The 20039-nt window shown below is 41.1% G+C and overlaps 1 protein-coding gene across 1 annotated transcript in view; it reads right to left on the bottom strand.

The window, feature by feature from the left end:
- Positions 1-20039, bottom strand: part of NKD1 (NKD inhibitor of WNT signaling pathway 1) — a 152587-nt gene that overhangs the window by 57659 nt on the left and 74889 nt on the right. Inside the window, exon 4 of the mRNA XM_065416828.1 lies at positions 4769-4826. Coding sequence (XP_065272900.1) covers positions 4769-4826 — 58 coding nt within the window. The remainder of the gene's footprint in view (positions 1-4768; positions 4827-20039) is intronic.

Raw genomic sequence — 20039 nt, 5'->3', positions numbered from 1 at the left:
GGGTCTTACACAGACCAATTAATGCACAATGCATCAGCACTTTATAAATCACACCCCCATAGCGCGCATTGCTGCTCTGTACAGACAAACCCTAACACTAAAAAGCACCAGAATCCAGTACAGGAAATCTTCACCTGTCCCAAAGTGCTTAAATTCCCAAGGTTCTGCCCCCGCCGGAATAAACCATTGATTTACTCATTTCTTCTCAACCCCTACAAACCCAGAGAGGAAATACAGTCCAGTGGTTAAGCTGGTTGTCTGATATTTGGGTGTTCAAATCCCTGCCCTACCCTAGACTTCCTATTTGACCTTGGGTGAGTCATTTAGTCTCTTTATGCCTCAGTTCCCCATCTGTACAGTAGTACTTCTCTACCTCATGGGGGATAAATACACTAAAGATGGTGGGGTGCTTATAGTACACTAATGGGGGGCCATAAAATTATCTTATGTAGTTAGATCTATTTATCGAAAATACCCACTTCTACTTTACACAAGCAGTTTCTGTGTAGAAAATTGTTAGAACTAGTTGTCGTTTCCATCCATAACCATGTTATAGAGCCATGTTTGAACGTCACTAGAAAGGGGTAGCTTCACTGCTGTTCGAATAGTCCATTACCCCTGCAAGAGGAAGTATCCAACAGGACAGAAGGGTAGTGTGGATGCACTGAAAAGTCTGAAAGCATTTTCATTTGACACAATTAAGCCACATTAACGAAACTGTTCTGGAAAAGTGGATAGAATTGTTACTAATGGGGAAAGCAGGACAGGTAGGTACAGAAAGGGTCGGGGAAATTTGCTGTCTTTTTAGAACAAGACAGCGCCTTCCCAGTGTGCATTTAAGCAAGAAAATCCCGAGAAAGAACAGTTACCTTCCTTCCAGCTGCAGGAGTGCCAGGGCAAAATTCTTCCCTGGCTCCAGGGAGTGAGAAAGGACCACCTACACTCATCTAACTCCTGCCCTCACTACTCAGCTTCTTCATACGAATGAGACACACTGGTAGTAATAATGTGAACTGCACTTCTTGGCACTGAGCAGCAATGACAAAATATAATAGCCTAAAAGTGCCAAGAGCAGTTTTACTCTCTAGTAAAGAAGCCTATTGCTGGCTAGTTTGAAAATGGCACACGCTGGGTGTTATGTTTGCTGTACAGTGCAATGCCACAACCAAAAGTAAACCATGATTTAGACGCAGAGTTGTGTATTATACACCACAATATAACTGGATGAGAAAGACAAAATGAGACACATTGTGAACAGAATTATTCACTTTACTGGCTTTTCATATCCAGCGTAAAGTTGTCTTTTACTAGAATTCTATTAAAAATTCAATAACATTTGCCAACTATTACCACACACATCACCTATTCTAAATGGAGGTAAAAACTGTAGCAATCTCAGATGTGGTAACTGTTACCAAATGTTGCTTTATTAATGACAAATGTTAATTATTATTTCTATTACAGCAGCACTCAGAGGCCCCTGCTGAGATTGGGGTCATATTGAACAAACATATAGTAAGAAATAATCTCTTCCCCAAAGGATTTACAAGCTAAACAGATGATAGAGACAAAAGGGTGAAGTATTATTTAACCCATTTTACAGATGGGGAACTAAGATGCAGACACTGTTAGAGTGGATGATCTTTTGAGTCCCAGTTCAGTATCCTAACTGTAAGATGATCCACTCGACAACTCTCATATATACTTTTACCACAGAGTTTGTTTTTCCTCTGGCATGAACTACATATTTTTTAAAATAAAACCAGTAGCTGGCCATGCTAATATAGATAATGTTATCACAACTCACTGAAGCTCAGTTTTTAATTCTATGTAAAAAGAGAGAAACTAAAATTCTATGTGAAAAAGTAGCTTTTAAATCAGCTGATGGTTTTAAACTAGTTTCTTTCAACAATTCCACAACTCTTCCTGAGAGCAGGGTCTTGCCAACTCTAACCCAACAGAAGTGGACAGGCGTTACCCTGGTAATGGTCATTTTACAAACTCTGTTTGATTTCAGCACATCATATCTACCGTTCATACTGTAAGAATAAGGCCTTCGTCTGCAGCCAGGTTAAAAGAGCAGCAGCCATTAGCTGAGAAGCGGGAAGTCACATCCTCATATTCTATCTAAATTACATTAAAACAATGTAATATCGGGCTTTTAAGAAGGCGACCCCGTCCTAATAGCACCCACTGTCACCAGATAAAGAAACAGATCTTAAGATGGTTAAAGATAACTTAGTTTGATGGCATTCTGTCTGGCAAGAAATCACTTATCAATAGTTGTGGGTGTAAAATCTATACTTCTTTATTGTTTTGTCATTATGGTCCCCACTTCCCTATTGTTTGTCTGTATGATCTCTGTCTGGTTCTTTGATTGTTTTTGTCTGTTACATAATTAATTTTGCTAGGTGTAAATTAATTAAGGTGGTGGGGTAGGATTGGTTAGAGAATTTTGTTAGGATTGGTTAGTATAATGATTGGTTAAGGTATAGGTTCCCCCCAGGACTCAAGTTTCACTATATAAACTTCCAAAAAGAAGTTCTTTGGAAGCAGCTCAAGGACACAGCCACAAGAACAAAGCTGCCAGACCTCAACACTCTGCCAATGACATCGTGCAGTCCCCCAGATGGACCAGATCATGACTGGCCATCAAGAAAAGTTCATCTGCCTTATTGGGAGTGGTGAGAACTATATGTGTAGTGTGTGCATTCTGGTTTTGGTGATTGTTAATAAATAGAGGTTAAGTAGGATATTACTGTGTAAGGCTCTTTCACTGATAAAATACCCCGCAAACCCGCAGAGTGTAAGGTTACGCCTGAGTCCACAGAAGGGTGAGGGTGGGTGCCTAAATTGACAGGGTTATGCCTGAGCCCTAGGAACGGGGTAAAGGTGGGTGCCTCTAGAGTGTGTGAGTGACAGAATTTTTTGTGGGTAACAATTCCCTCTGGGTCACTTGGCATTGGCCACTGTCGGAAGACAGGGTACTAAGCTAGATGGACCTTTGGTCTGACTCAGTATGGCCGTTCTTATGTTCTAATGCAGACCAATAGTTTACATACCCCTTCTGATATAAATTAGGCAGCAGTCTCTAAATGAAATTTAAAACTTTATGTTTCCATCCTCAAAGGAAGAAAAATGCTCCAAGAATCATTTGCTAGAGAAAAGCAAAAGGAGGCTAAGAACCTAGGCTCACCACTCAGAAAGAAATAAGTAGAGAAAGTTCTACTGGACTAGCAGAGCAGAATTGCAGAAGCCATATTAACAGATATGGGAAAAGGTATTTTTAGCACATTCAGTTCCACCAACACAAAGATGAGCTCTGGATGGTAATCTTCTTGACAAACAGTGAAAGGGTATTGGGTTATTGATGTGAAAAACTGAATAGGTGCCATCTTTTGCTGTGACCCCAGCAGAACTCACAAATTATGCAGAGTTGGATCTGGTTAGAACTTATAAGAGAGAACCATAAAAGAACACAAACATATTGAAGGACTTGCGTTCTGTAAAATGAACTCTTCCACTGTGTAGGTACTGAACAATGTCCAAATCTGCTGTCAGAAGACATCCAGCTTCTAACTGCAAAAGTATGAACTCATCATTCTAGATAGCAATCTTAATGAATTCTTCCATTGAAGCTTCCTCTAAGCAACCTCATGCAGTATTCATCTCTAGTCTCAATGACCTTAAACCTTAAAATCCAAGGAAATTTTTATGCAGAGTCTTCTAACCACACACGAGCACAAGTAGCCATTATATAGAATGATGGTATTGTCTAAATAAAACTTGGTATGGTTCCTTACACTGAACTAATTGGGGACATTGCTTCCATTAGCCCAGAACCTAAGTAACTAGCCACTGTGTAAGGGACAATCTCATAAGTGCTTCAGCAGCCCCATGGCTGTTGTGTCTTTGCTACACAGGGCAGGATAGCTGGTGGATCTACACAGGTGAAGATCCAATGTCCTCAACTCTGTGTTCCTCAGACCCATACCCAACCCATTAGGGTGCAAGAAGCCCCATTAAGCTGTGTTCTTTGCACACAGGATGGGTACGGTCCTGCTGTTCCCTTCACAGCAGAGCTACACCATTTTCCACTACTGTTAGAGCCACAATTACAGAAGAGGCAAGTTTAGCCTCATAGACAGGAGATCTGCGCAAATAATGACATCTGCTCTTTTGTTCAAGACGTGCTGAGCAAAAATCTCTAATTCTTATTGGAGATTAACGAATTTGGTCTCTATGCCACACGGACTGTGGCTACACATCTGCACTTGGAGCTGGGGGTGTGATTCCCAGTGCAAGTGGACATACTCGCACTAGCTTTCATTGAGCTATCTTGCAAAAAGAAGCCACAACAGCATGGGCAGCGGTGAGTGATGGCGTGGGCTAGCCACCCCAAATACTTTCCCACGGGGTCCACAAGGGTTTGCACCTGGGGCAGCTAGCTCATGCCACTGCTCACTGCTGCCTGTGCTGCAATGGCAACGCTGCTATTTTTAGTGCGCTAGCTTGATGAGAGGTAGTGTGAGTATGTCTACTGGTGATGGGAATCACACTCCTAGCTCAAAGTGGAGACATCGTCTAGATTTGTGGATTTAGGAGGGTTACAGAAATATGGCGTATCCCTGTCGTATTAGCCACCAACGATAATGACATTCCCCATACAGATTACACACTATTATTCACAGAGTTCACACTGTATGACCTGGTTTGAATTTTCCAAATATGCCTTAGTATTAACTGAGGAGAATTGTTCTTTATGTACCTTCTAGACGAAAGTGTTCATCACCAATTGTTTCTCTGTAACCTTCACCAGACGGATCCTGTAGAAATAAGAGGTACAAAGAAAAAAAAAAGATTAAATGGCTTTACAAAACATTGAAACATTAATCAAATGCCTAATTTGGTTCCAAAGTTAATGACAAATGTTATAAGTTATAACACAACTAGCCCCCACAATGCAATCATCTTCCCTGTGCACATGTGCACCATTTCATGAGTGCTTATGATAACAAGGAAAAAGGAAAAGTACAGTTCTAAAAGTTTAAAGGATCCCATTCATGGCCACTATACCTTTACTGCAGAGACCTCTAAGAAACACAAAGCCAATAAAGTTGGCATTCACCTGGGAATTAGGGGCAGCAGTTAGGGAGCCTTCTGCAAGGATTAGTCAGTATCTCTCCAAAAGAAGGACTGGTTATATTCATTAGCTTATTTAATGAGGTCATCTAATCAAGATGAGTCTTAAAGAGACTGACAGAGGCTCAGCAACTTTTTAACCTTCAGAGACTGTACATTGCCGTACCTTTCTAAGCGACTTGTTAGCAGTTACCAACTGTCTCCTTTCTGCAGACCAGGCGGTAACTAAAGCAAGAAATAAGACCCTAGGAACTCAGACCAATTTCTCTACCTGTGTTTTTTAATTAGATTCTACAGAATGCACTGTTGTCTGAACAACCCTGAAGAACCTGAAAACTTCCCTTTCTCCTTGTGCATGTGCATTTTAAATAAAGTTATGAACTGGTGGCCCAAATCTGCAGCCACCGCATGAGAATGAATCTCACTGAAAGGCATGATTGTGTTGGATAAACTATAGGGTTTTTGCAGCACCATCAGAGCAGCCATTTTTGATTTGTTCTTCCGAGCAGCAAATCCCCACAACCTCTTTCTGAAGCTTTGTTTTTAATTTAAAATATCTGTTACAGCCCCTTCTTTCTTACTAAGTGTTGATAAGCACCAGCCCTTATCTCCAAAGTAAACAAAGAAAGGAATGGGCATGGAAGGAAGGGAAATGCTATTAAATGCTGCGGTTGGTCATTACCACATTTCTGCAAGAGGACGAAATCTCCAAAACTCATGAACTAGGGGCCTGACAATAACATCCTCACATGTGTAGGCATAGACATTGGCATAAGGTGGAGAGACAAGCTTCATAAAAGAATTAACTTGAAGAAGTAGATTTAGCTTTGCGTGGCACTCAAGAGTAGATTCTGTGTGAAGTCCTCACACTAACATCTGTAGGTATGAAATCACACCATTAACATATCTATATCTCTCATTTAAACTGTACACATAGGACTGTTTGGGGGACATGAAAAGGAAAAAAAAATGTAGGAAATAACAGACCCTGGTGTTTTGAAGGTTACACAAAAGATTTGTAAAGTTAGGACTTTTTAAAATTAAGGGACAAATACATTTGTGAAAAATCAGTGTTTACCTTCATTACTGTGTAAAAAAAAAAAAAGGTGAGGAGAGTTCTTCAGACTAACAAGAACTTTTGTTTTACTTGCACTATTAAAACAGAGCTCATGAGTCCAAGCCCTAAGAACACTAGGATAAGTTCAGTTGTAAATATACTACAACGTTTACTTTCTTCTTGCATTTTCAAATGCCCCTTTGAACAGGTACACGTCATCATTTTCTTTGGGTCCCTGAAACAGTGATACCCAAGAGCTCCTCCAATGACTTTACAGTAATGAGCTAGGTAGTGTAGTGACTATGCAGACAAACACAGTACCATAATTCGTTCACACATCCCTAGATATTTAGCAGCTGCTTTTTAACTGAGCAGAAATGTTGATTTATCACCTATTTTCTTAGAAAAGAGCCACGGGACAGCTGGACAGCTGCTAGTTATAAGCTGAAATCACCACAGAGGAATAACTTCCGCTCTGTAGCCCCCACCTCTAGAACTCCAACGTTAGCAGTATAGGCATTGGATAGGACTCCCAAGAGCTGATGCCTAATCTTGTTATCTTCTGGGCCAGAGGAAATTATGAAAACCATTGAGCCATACTGACAAACCTCAAAGTCTTGTTATTTATTTATTTATTTATTTATACAAACTTTTGTTGGTCATAGCTTAATTACAAACAAACAAAACCTTTTCTTTTAAAAGCAAAAGATATTTCACTGTAAAAAAAAAAAACACCACCCAAATAAATAAGCTAAGCAAATGCATCTTTAGCAACTGATACCTCAACAGGCGGGAACTGAGAAAAAGAATGCATAGAGGGGAAAGCAAATAGTTAATATTCTATGAGTTGGACTCCCTATTTTCTCATTTTAATCATTAAATGGGTCTTATGTAAATATTTTTACATGCTAGTTCTAGCTTCACTCCCTCTGTAGCTTCTAGTTATTCATTTAAGTTACGGTAGTGAGTTCATACAAACTAAATTTTCAATAATTATTTTCCCCCTTAAGCCAAATTATTATGACTCACCAACTTCTGGGAATGTTTTTGTTGATGGTGTAGAGCAGTAATGCTCGTGTTAAATGGCATATGAATTGACAACCCAGTCCTGAAGCTGACGACAGCAACACTTGCACAATTTACTGACATATCTAGACAGCTACAACTCATCAGCTGCCAATTACATTTGCTCTTTCGTGCCAGTAAGATTATGACATGCATTATTTCTGATAGACAGACATTTACGCAATAGAGGTGTGGGAAACCCGACCTAAAAATATCTACTGTTATACTAACATCTTATGGGAGAAACTGAAAAACTAAGCCACAAAAAGTTGCACTGATCCAAATATCACTATTGTTTCGGTAAACAAATTGCCCTGGAAACAAGTATCACAGTATCTTTTAACACCCCAAAGACAGATGTCACAACCTATGTAAGTACCATAATGCTCTCTGCTTGTGAAAAGTGTACTGGACATTTCACATATAATAATTCTCAGAAATGAAAACAAAGACAATGGCTAGGGGAAGTTATATACAACAATGCTGATTTAGTCACTATTGTAAAAAATGCAGAGTTCTTCCAGTTACGCACAAGTATGGTTTTAAAAGATTAATTAGACAATCTCTTTCTTGAGGCTGAAATGGGGGAAATGCATTGGCTACAGCAATTCTGAAAATTTAATATGACAACAGAGCAAGGCGATGGCGTAGCATACATGTTGGCAATGGAAAAATAAATGATTTTAATGGGAAGAGGCAGGGCACTAATCAGATGAGCATACCCAAAGAAGAACATGAAGGAATGTCTTAAAAAAACCCAAAGGAAATATCTGCTTGATGAAATAGTAGATGTGATGAAACACCAAATTAAGATTCCGATCTTGCATCTCATTCTGCTAGCATAGACCCTTCTGCTCTGCATGGATGCAAGGGTCCATGTTAGCAGATTGTAGTAGAGGACTGGTGCCTAAGAGAGCAAAAGCAACCATGTGTAAGTCTTAGATAGCTGAGATATATCACAGTCCTGACACCGTGTTTTAAATCACAACACTGCATTTTCCAACTGGAACACCAAGTCACGAAACAACCAAAACCAGATGTACCCTGTGACATACTATATAAATGAGGTCAGCGAATGTTTGAAAGAGTAAAGAAAAGAAAAGTTTATGTAGAAGGAGTATTCCAGTGTGCTGTTTCTATAGGTTGCCAAACAGGATCCCATCTACAGCAAGTGTTTGCACCTCAGTGGGAGTTTCCCGGATAAATAAGTTAGCCCCTGTTAGCTATCAACACAAATCATACAAAATGACTAAAACTCAAGCTCAGACATCTGCTTCAAAGCTGTTAACAGCTGCCTGGCTGACTTCAGCAGTAAAGACCTTGTGTCCCACATATTCTTTTCTGATAGGTGCCACTGTAGTCAACTGAGATTTAAGGGGGTAGGGATAGAGAGAAGAGTTAATTAGTACGACTCCCTCAGAAATGCAGCTCAGTATATACATACATAAGGAAGAAAAGCAATTTTTAAAAGCTCCCTACTCCAGACTTCTATGTAGCTGGTTATAGTCAGGCAATCACACCTTCTGCTCCCCTTTGCAGTAGGGCTCGAACTCTACACTGAATTCTAAAACACTGGGAATTCTATTTTTTTTAAACCCCAATCTGAGCCCTAACCATCCTGTTCAATTTTAATACAGACATGATCTTCTGAATTACTGAAGTCAAGACACTCATTTCCGGGCATCTCCAGGTTATTGGATTTGCATCCCCAGCTATCTAAAATGCTGCAATCATCTTCCTGTCCCATTCTTCTGTCCATGTCACTCTTCTCCTTCAATCCCCTCGCTAACTCTCCGTCTGCTAAGTTCCTTGTCTTTGCATCCCAGGCTCTGCATGGTGTTACTCCTGTCTATATTTGAGTGCTCATCCCCTTCCATGGTTCCAAGTACTGCCTATTGACTACCTCTGGCATATGACGTGAAGGCATAACAGAGCTGAATGCCATCTGCATATCGTTGGCAATTGAGCCCAAGAATTCTCTCACTTTTGCCCAATAGCTGCATGTAGGTATCAATAGGCCAAGAGAGGATTGAACAATTTGATACTGCACAGGTGAGAGCACCTGGGGGACAGAGGAGCTGATTCACAGAAGTATTTGGGTACCTCTGGGTAAAGCCTTGAGCTATTTCAGGGTCTTTCTTGATTCCAACCATGTTGAGTGCTGCCACAAAGTCCAAGAATATAAATATAGAACTACCGTCTTGTCCACGAGCATCATCATATCTGCTCCATATTCTGGTCTGAAATCCAGACAGCTCTAGGATTATACCCTGTAGACAGGTATATTTGGAGAGGGCTCTTTGCTAGCTTCTCATTAAATGTGTTAATTTTGTGAGTATCCAAATGACGAGTTATAGGTATAAATGGCCGACTGTGGAAACTATTACCATGATTAGGTGTGCAATCATAACTGCACCCCCAAGTTGAACACACATTTGGTCATGCCCACTTACACCTTTGAAAATCACGCCTCAAATATTAATCTGTTCTTCAGTGCTACCTGCTCCTCTTTTTACTCCTGATCTTTTCGACTGTACTGTATCTGCCTGCATTAGGATTGTAAGCCCCTTGTGGCAAGGGCTTCCTAGCTCTCCATGTTTATAAAGCATTTTGTATACCTACAGCATTAGACAAATACAAATTTCTATGAATCCATTCATATCCTCAGCCTCTCAATGACAAAGCTGAAACAGAAACATCACCAGAAAAACAACACAAAATTAACAACAGATACATGAACCATGCAGAAAACCACTCCGCGGAAAAGACAAAACTATAAAGGCTAACACCCACACACTTATGCTTTAGTACAAGTCTAATATCATTTCTCACCATGAAGCAGAGTTTCTCCCTCTCCTATTTATGTAAACTCTATGTGTATTTTTAAATTTTGCTTTTTTAAACTACTTAATGATTTAAAAATTCATTGGGATTCTACTTTCTGTAAGGCAAATGCAAAGCAGCTCACACTTGGGCCAGAAGTCAAGGTGACTTCAGCTAGACCAGTATTAAAATATACATAGTAACTGTAGTAATTCAGTTTATTAAGCAGAAGTGGCAAGCTCAAGTCTTTTGGGTAAAAAGATAAATTTGACTTATCTACCCCTAATTGTATTGGTCTGCGATCCATTTCAACTGGGTCATTCCTCTTCATATTCTAAGCATGGAGGCTCCTTTAAAAAAAAACACCAAACCTCTCTAGAGTCATGATATATTAGCGGACGGTAGAGCTGTTCAGAGAACTGATTGCTGCACCCAATTCCCAGTGTCTTGCCTCCAATTGAAGAATCAAGAGGCAACTCCACCGGCTGGCACTATGTTGTGAAGTTAGAGAAAAGTTTTTTTTTAAAACAAAAAACAATAATCATAAAGAAACCTTGTATCACTGCTGCACATCCTCTAATTGAGGAGCAACACCGATGTGCTCTGAAGGGTGTCCCATTGGAGAACGTCAGACAAACCCTGTATAGAGGACCCTCAAAGAAGTGGCAGAGGAACAAAGGTGCTTTGCGTAACCAGGCAAAGCTGCAGGTCGACTTGCAACACGCACTTTAAAAGCGCTTTCTGTATCTGTCTTGTCCCACTCCCAGATCCTCAACACACCTTCCAACATGGTAGAAAGACACCAAGTTTCACATCCCTCTGTGGTATTTCTCATGCATTCCTCAGCCTCTGGAAAGCAGGTAGCCTCAATACTGAAATGTAGGCCTTTCACCTTGGTTTTCAGTGGTTAGTAGAACCTTCCTTTTTATGTTCACTCACTAAAGATGCACACAAAGCTGTCAGCCTGGTCAAGTTAGTTCAGTTCATTTGAAATGTGAGATTTCTACTACAGTTTGGCCAGGACTCTACAGAACACATACAGCATGAATCTGGGAGAGAAAAAACCCAAGAGATCATTAAAATTTTGACCTTCTTTTGCATGCCTTCAACTTGCAAAAAACAACAGGAATAAGAACTCAGGTGTCAGCAGATAAAATTAGTAGACAACCAATGCTGTCTCTTAGGGGACATCTTAGTCTAGATCTTCGTTGCAGCTTGAATGTCACTGGTATTGGCATCTCTTGTTTGGGGTAAAGTTGAAGTCGGGAGTTTCTATGTTTTTAGAAGCTCTTCCTAAGTCTTTCAAAATCACCTCCACCATTAACACTTATCACACTATTATTTGTGTGGCCTTTGCCTTACTAGGGTGATTGAGATGTGTTTGGATACTCTACTCCAAGAACTTCTGATAGATAATACTGTCCTACCTTACACTGAATTTGAAGCTAATACATGATCAGCTTTTCTAGAGATTCAAATATTACTTCTAGAGAAACAATGTGAAAACTTTTAGTTGAAAATGAACTATTTCCAGATGAAAAATATCTAGTCCTCAAGATGAAAGGGAACTAAGACAAGAAACCCACCTGCGGCTATATTTAAATTCATTTTAAAGTCCCTTCAGAGGGCCATGTGTTCAGTTTTGAGATTTAGACATTTGCTCTACTTTGTTCTAACTATCCTCTAAGCTCTTTGCCAATGACAGGTTCACCAGTTTTCTTTTCTCCCCCCCTGCCTCTTTTATCCTGCCTATGACACGAACTATCCTGAAGACCAGATTTAAAGGAGTAGGGGTGAGGAAGCATCTTCATCCAGTTTCCACGCTGGAGAAGCTCAACCAAATCCCCAAAATGTGTTGGTGGTTTTTTTTAGGTTTCCACAACAAGGCAGATAGTTTCTTTAAGATGGTTCTTTGAGATGGTTTCCAGGTGCCTTAGGATGGTGAAGCTATATTACCCATTGTATGCTACACTGAGAACAAAGCACAAAAAATAAATGTCGAGTACTGTGCCTCATTACGCAGTAGAGCATTCATTTAGGATGTGGTCCAAAGATCCCTGTGGTCAACGAGAGACTTTCCACTGACTCCAATGGTCTTTGGATTGGGACCTTATAGATTTAGTTTGTAATTTTCAAACTTTTTTCTGAGAACATCCAGATTGTCTCCCTATTTGAACACAGGTTCTCCCACAGCATAAGGCCTCGATCTAAAAGCTGCTCTAGATGGATAACTTCTGTTCCTCTACTAGGCTTCCCTTAGATTCCCCAAATCTCTTCTTGTTAGTAGACGAGGTATTATTTAGGCAGCTGTGGTTGTCAGGAAATCTAAATTCAATTCCTTCTCTGCCACAGACTTACTTTGTGGTGCAGGATGAGATATTTACACCGCTTTGGTCCTCAACTTCTAATCTGTAAAATGGAGTTAATGATACTTACTTTTGTGAAGAGCTCTGAGATTTATGGATGAAAATGCACTATTATTATACTCGGCTAAACAGCACAGGTGTGCAACCCCAGAGACGTATGCTAACATTAATCCATAAATCTGTCAACAGGAGGTGCTGGCAAAACAGATGGCTCACATTCTTCCACTCACCACAACCCCTTCCCTCCAGAAAACCCAGGTATGTCAACTAATCATTCTACAACAGGCAAGAATTTTACTGGGCCAGGAAGTCACAGCAAAGAACAACAATGCCACTAGCATGACTTCTAAAATTGAGTCAACAGAGCGCCCTGCGAGAGCATAGACATCAATAGCGTCAAAAGGCACACGCTGCTTTCACCCCTCCTCTTTCCCCCTAAAAAATATGTTAGGCAGCCACCATGAGCCAGCAGGAGAGAAAGCTAAGGGGAAAAAGGACGAAGAAAAAAAGAAAAGCTGTCCATATTCAATCCTACAAGCAGCACAATATCAAAACCATGCTGAATGCCAAGCAGCACTAAGTACATAGAAACAGACACAGGCTAAAACATTGCCACAGCATTTGAAAAACCTGAATTAGATGAGCAGTGACATAGTGACCTGCAGGGTCAGCAGGATTACAAATGCCTATACAGTTGCCTTCTAAAAAAAATATACATGAGAGTTACCTATGAGATAAGGAATTTCAATTGCCATCTCAATAGCTGAAAACTGAGGATACTAAATTTCCCTTGTAATGTTACTGTAGCAACAACAGCTGTGGCAGGCTTTAAGCTAAAGAATCTGAGTGCTGTTCTGATTCAGTGTTTCAGCAGGCAGACCATATTGCAATACAGGGACCAGTCTGCCAGGCACATTTCCTTAAAAGGAATCACAGGGCCATAGTACCACATCAAAGCTAGCGAGTTTAGCAGATTTCCCTCCCTCCCAGTCTTTGAGGCTGAGACTTCATACTCCAGAATTTAATATCTTTTTCCTCCCTCCCCCCCCCAGCCCTTTTGTCTGCGTCTCTGTTCTCTAAGAGCTAACAGATGTTGATGCCATGAAGTTTCAAAGAAAACTTTTGATGCCCATATAACTCATTACAACTAATATATTCCAAGAATGCTTGTAGCTCAGGAAACACTGGGGTGAAAAAAACAGAGGAGAAGGGGCAAATGTCTATGCTGAATAACCCTTGAGAGAAAATAAATAGTTCACTTCAAAGTCATTGGGGAATTCTTTAACAAGCTCTTTCTTCTACAAACCACAGAACAAATTCAACTGAGCCTAGAATTCCCAAGCGGAAAGAAAAATAACCCCAAATAAATGGTGAAGCAGACGGAAGTTAAGATGCCCAGTTCACCCATCAGCAAAATACCACAATCTGAAGGTGGGCTATTTCCAAGCAGCCCTGATTATGCCTGGTCATTAACCCACCCCTAGAAAACAGAGTTTGGCAGCAATAACTATGAAGAGACATACCCTAGATTTCTAAAAGAGCCCAAACAGTATGAACAGCTTCATCAACTCTTGCAATCATTTAGTTCAAGGAGCTATTTCTAGTACAGTCTTCAAAAATACTCACTGGGGCAAGTCGTTAATTTATTAATAATTAATTTATTATTATTGTTATTTTACAGAAGAGGGAAACACTTGCTTTTTCAGCCACATGTTGAGACTCAGGCAATTTGATTTTGAGCCGGGGCTGGTAAATTGTTGTATCCATTTTGCATCCAAACCCTCTCTTAATTTCTCTAACAAATCTCCACCCCCAACAAGCTGCTCCAGTACACAGCTGCATCCTCCTTTCCTTTTGCTCAGAATCCTCTTGGGAGTAAGGAGGGGTTTTTTGGGGGGCGGGGGTGTTGGAGGAAGGAGGGGGTGAGAATGAGATTACATCAATTTCCACAGCAGGAAGATCAGATTACGTGGCTGTGCACAGCGCAGGGCCCAATCTTGCATTACTGACACAGGCAAATCTCCCATTGAAATCAGTGGCAGACCTGCCTGTATGAGGACTGCAGGACCAAGCACTCTGATCAGAGAGCTAGAAACAGTAGGGTTCCACACCTCACATCACCTCTACCAGCAGCATTCTTGAGACTTGGAATCTGTCCTACATTTGGAAGAATATACAATCCAAGTGCAAGAAAAAAACAGTTACAGTGTTAACGTTCCCCCCCACCAACCCACAACCCACTAATTTTACCTAATCTAGGTAAATTATGAAGCTCCCAACCCACCTGGTATCTAGGAGCAACTAACAGATACAATTTAATATTTTAAAAAATTCTAGGCTTCTCTCATCTTATAATTCAAATGTAGTGACTGTTAGATGAACAGAAATATTTTGTCTGTAAGGTCTTTAGCGTATTCATGCTTGGACTGAAGACAGACGCGAAGAATGAAAGTCAGGTGGCCAGTCCTCCTTTTACAGCCACAGGAGTGGAAGTTCACTTTTTGGAATGGCGCAAATACACCCACCTCTCCATTCCACAATGCACAGAACTACTGCTTCTTCACAGCCCACTCACTTCCAAAACACCAGCTAATGCATCTGCTTTCAACTGCAGAAAATCCTTCCTATGGCAGCTCACTCTTCACCATCTTCCCCCACTTCAGTTGCTATTGCCACCCACACATCTTTCCAGAAGAACGGTCCCAAAAATACATTGGCAAATAGCTTAGAAAACACAGACACCAACTGTTAGATTAGATTTGTTCAGACTGAAAGATATATGTTCCTTCTCTTTCTGGTGCCTAGTAAAGTGCTTCTTCTTCCACATCTCTTCCACTGCACCATTTTGGGATTATTCAGTTCTCCTATGGAACAAAGAAGGACAAGTCCTCAAAATATGAGTGTAGCCTTGCCAAGTAAAATACCATCAGACTGTGACAGTGCCACACATTTTAGGGTTTTACAGTTAAATGATGGACAAACATCAGAAGGTTCAGAGATATGATTAAGCATCCATCAATTCAGAGGTATAACAGAACCCCCCAAACATCATAGGTCTGTAAAATTGGGACTGCAGGTGAGGTGATGAGTCATCCCTGCTTGATTAAGCCACATGCGGTGATGTGCTAGGCTCCAGCCAATCCACAAACCAGGAGCTGGTCTGGTGACCCTGAGGGCAGGTATATAAGCCTCACATGAGACAAGGCAGCTCAGTCTGCCTGACATCACTTCATAGGTTGCAATTCTCCTGCCTGATAGTGGTGACAGACTTTACAGGCTATAGCCTGCTCCAGCCCTGTTCCTAGTCCTATACTTGTTTTGATCCTGTTCTTGACTCCTGATTGTGGCTCTGACCTCTGGCTCCAGTTCCCAGCCTGCTTGCCACTGCACTGACCACTAGGCCCAACTGTCATTGCTCCAACCACTAGGTTTGACCATCTATGTCTCAGTTTCTGACATTACAGGTCTCCACAAAACAACTAGATACTTCCAAACATTAGGCAAAGAGGAGTTGGTCGGTGCATTAGAAGTCTTTCAAATCTGACAATAACCATCTCTACTAGGTGCTCTGGCTGTTGTGTCATTTTGACACCCCAGCAGGCATCAAACTGCAAATTCATTGCTACCATAATACCCGAGTGGGGCAACCCCACGGGCATCAGAGAAAGGCCTGTTTTCTTAATATATTGTGTCTTTTACCCAAGGTTTTTTTTATCCTTTGAATAGTGCTATCCTTCAGCCAGTGCTAACTATAAACAAGACTCCCACCTTCACAGGGGAGGCAAAGAACCTTTAACACAGTATAAAAGAATAACCTCAATGGGCTGATTCTGGGCTCCAGCTGAGTTCTACAATAGCTGGGATATCTCACTGAAATAGTTTTCGCCACAAAGTGAAAAATTAGTGAGTGGCATTTAACCAAAACAGTAACTTGTGTTTTCACCAAAAGCTAAAATTTTCTCTCTGGTAAAAAACCCAAAACAGAATCTTTACATTAAAAAATAGGTCTAAAATCCTTCAGTACTTACTCATTGAAGCCAACAGAAACTGTGCCTGAGTAAAAACTTTGGGATTTGGACCAATAACAACAAAACTCTCAACTTGTAAAGTGCCATGTTACTGCTTTCCATGTTCAAAGTACTGTCCAAACATTAATTAAAAGGGAAGTGACATGTCCAGGTTTTTATTAAACTTGCTGGACTATCTCAGCTGTCAGCATAATTTTACAGCTTACGCTCAATTTGAGAGTGTAAGTGACTGTTGCTGGAGTTTGCATGATAAAAGCCTTGAGACAATCCAGGGCATAAGAGCTTCCAGTCATGGATATTTCTCCTTCATGCATGCTCATCTCTATGGGCCTTCTCTCCGCAGCTCACAATTCTCTTCCATGTTATCATGTTAGCAGCAATTAACATTCCTTAGATTTCTCCCCATGTTTTATTTGCCAGAGAAACAATTAATCCATTTCTAACTGTACGTCTCCAGGCTTCAAGTTTTGGAGGCTGTAGCTACTCAGTGTTACCAACTCTTGTGATTTTATCATGAGTCTTGCGATATTTGGTGTTTTCCTTAAAGTCTCAGCTCCTGGAATCCTGTGATTATACCCAAGTCTCTCATCTTGTATTAAAAAAATTAAGTTTCAAGCCCTCATGGTTGCAGATAAAAGCTTGACAAATGTGGCCTGCAAACCAGAAGATAAATGAAAAGAACCCAACATTTATTACTTTTTGGTGTCTGGGAGGCCAGATTCATGATTTTTGAACACATGGGGTTGGCAATACTGCAGTGTCCAGGTATTTCTTAATAAGCTGCGAATACATAAGAACTAGACATAAACCACTCTCAAAACATGCCTACCCACTGCACACGAAGTTCCTACTGTACAGACTGGAGCTGCGTTACAGGCAGACAACTCATTCCTCCCAATACAGCAAACTTCGTGAGCTGGGACACATTTGAGAAATCTTCATTTGGAGCATAACTACCATTCTCTGGGTACAGAAAGCTCTGAACACAGCCCAGCCAGAATGGTTTCACTGGGTGAATCGGGTAGAGCGAGGGCAGCCCAGACACCAATTTGCTTGGGGTTTGTCTTCACTGCAGCGTTCCCCTAACCCGACTCCTGTCCACACCCAAAAATCACTAGCTTGAGTTAAGCAGTTCTTTAAAGTCGAGCTGGCAGGCCCGTCAACTGGAAAGGGCTGAAGCTTGACTGCTGCTAACACTTGAGCTAGTGATGCAGTGGGGACTCAGTTACTCTGTGCAGCTAGTACAAACACTCTGTGCAGCTGTGACCGCACTAGGCTAATTCAAGAGGTGTTAACTCTAGGGTAGATAACTTAAGCTAAGACTGCAATGGAGACAAGCCCTTAGCTATCACAGTGATCAGCATGGTTGAAGAATAGAGCTTGCTTAACAGAGATGGGTCTTCTAGGTCAGGGAAGTACAGGCTCATGAGTTCTGTTCCCGAGGCCCCGGGTTCAATCCTCTCTGCCTATGACTCACCAAGGAGTGTGGTGGTGTTACCTATGCTCACCGATATAGTACAGGAGTGCTAGGAATGTGAGGCTGAATGTCATACATCCTGCAGGGCCATAGGCTGAAACCCAGCACTAGTAAGAAGCCAATCAAATGAGTGAATTGGATGCTGTAAAAAAAGTACAGGAATAAAACCCCCATTTCCACAGTCCAGTCAATGATGTAGACTGTACCATTCATGGCTCACACCAGCTTTGTCTGTCTGCCATCCTTATCAAGGCCTCAAAGTACTTCCACACTGGATGTTCACCCTCGTAGCACACAATAATGTTTTTTTCAGTCTCCCTGGCCTCTGGCTTGACCACTGCTTGTTCCTTCATCAGCACAGAATGCTGCCTAGTCAAAAATGGTATTATCTCTTGGGATCACCAGTCATCTCCTCTCTCCATAAAGTGTGTGAGGAAGCAGGGGAGAGGGGTCAGGGTACAGAAAATTCATCACGGGGCCAAAAAATGCCAATAATCAGGATGTGAGTGAGTGACGTGAGTTGGAGTTTTAAGACTCACAGTAACAGAACTAAAAGTTTCTTTGGTTTTGTGGCCAGGGTTGTGATTTATAGCAGTGTTTACACAGAAAGACCAGTTGTAATCCTTTACAGTGTTTACACAATCTTTTAATATTTTCCATGTGGATCAGACTCTCTTTTGGGGAACAGCTGAGTAGAGTTTACATGTAGAGCAGTAGTCACAACTGACCCCCGCACTGCTATTAAAGGGACACCTTCACCTTAGAAATCACATCTGTTGGGAAAAGCTTTACCTACTGTTGGAACAAACACACACCTGAAAGAGATTAAAGATGAAAGACAATCCCAGTTTTTCCAATCTGTTAACTTTGTCCATTTGACTCTACACAGAATCATTTTCACTGTTTCCTCTCTTTTAAGCTGATTGGTCTGTTTCATCTGTTGCCGTGTGAAAGATGCACAACAATAAAAGAGGAGACAAAAACAATTTCTTTTCAAAAGTAGGAAAATATGAGTTTTAAAGCCATAAACATGTTGAGGGGATTGAAGAACAGGTGTGATACCCCAAACATTCTAAACATAAACTAGGACAAACACATCCCACAATCACCACTGCTTCCTGCGCCCCAATCTATGTTCAATTATTTTATTTATAATTGACTAGGTTTCAAGTCACCCTTTAACGTCTCATAGCGAAGGGAGTTAAAGTGGACAGGATAGATGCCATGTCCCACAGAAGACACAGCTCCCACTTCCCATTAAAAGGGTGGGCAGAAGGTAGCACAGAATACTAAAACAGGGCATGAACTCCTGAACCTCCAGCAAAGAAGCAAGAACAGAATTCACTCCACTACTATAGTAAGGTACTGTGGGCCTGATTCTGATCTCAGCTATATAAACTGCATGCTGCTGTTAAGCCAATGGACTTACATGTGTCACAAAGAGCAGCATCTGGGACCCTTTTTTTTGCTGGCATGTTCTAACCCAGTTCCGGTGGTAGTTAGCTAGAGTATCAACACTTCTGATATCAAAGTAGCTATGTTTAGCTTCAGTCCAAAACTCTTAATATTGTGCTTGTAGAGAAATGTAAAGAACCCCGCCCTAGAGAAAGATGAAAGGAGCCAATCTCCCCTTTAAATTGCCAAGCAAGCCAGGGCCTTGACTCCCTTTTCAATGGGAAGTCAAAATGTCTGACTTCAATCAGTTTGTATAAACCAGCTTTTGTTTTTCCTTTTACCCAAATGACTCCACTCTTAAGGATTTATTGTAACTGGATTGCTTTTCTACCCAGCAGGGAGCTGTAGCAGTCGCAAAGCTGTTCCACACAGTAGGTTTTCCGCTGATTGAATTTCTAGACTTTCAGCTCTTCGGAAATGTTTGCTCTTGTACAAGCTGTCAGAGGGAAATTGTGTGCAGTCGATTTTGTCTCAGCTAACACTGAGCAGGGTTCCATATACAGGCAGCAATGTGGCATTGAAAAAAGGAGGATCAATCAAAATTGTTAAGGAAAAGAAAGTCTCTGCCACAAAACAAAAACCAAACAGGGTTGGGGGGGAGGAAGTGGATGAGAAGGAAAATCATT

Source organism: Emys orbicularis, chromosome 14 (assembly GCF_028017835.1).
Source record: "Emys orbicularis isolate rEmyOrb1 chromosome 14, rEmyOrb1.hap1, whole genome shotgun sequence".
Lineage (NCBI taxonomy): Eukaryota > Metazoa > Chordata > Testudines > Emydidae > Emys > Emys orbicularis.
The sequence above is the reverse complement of the archived record's forward strand: the minus strand, read 5'-3'. Positions and strand labels throughout refer to the sequence as shown.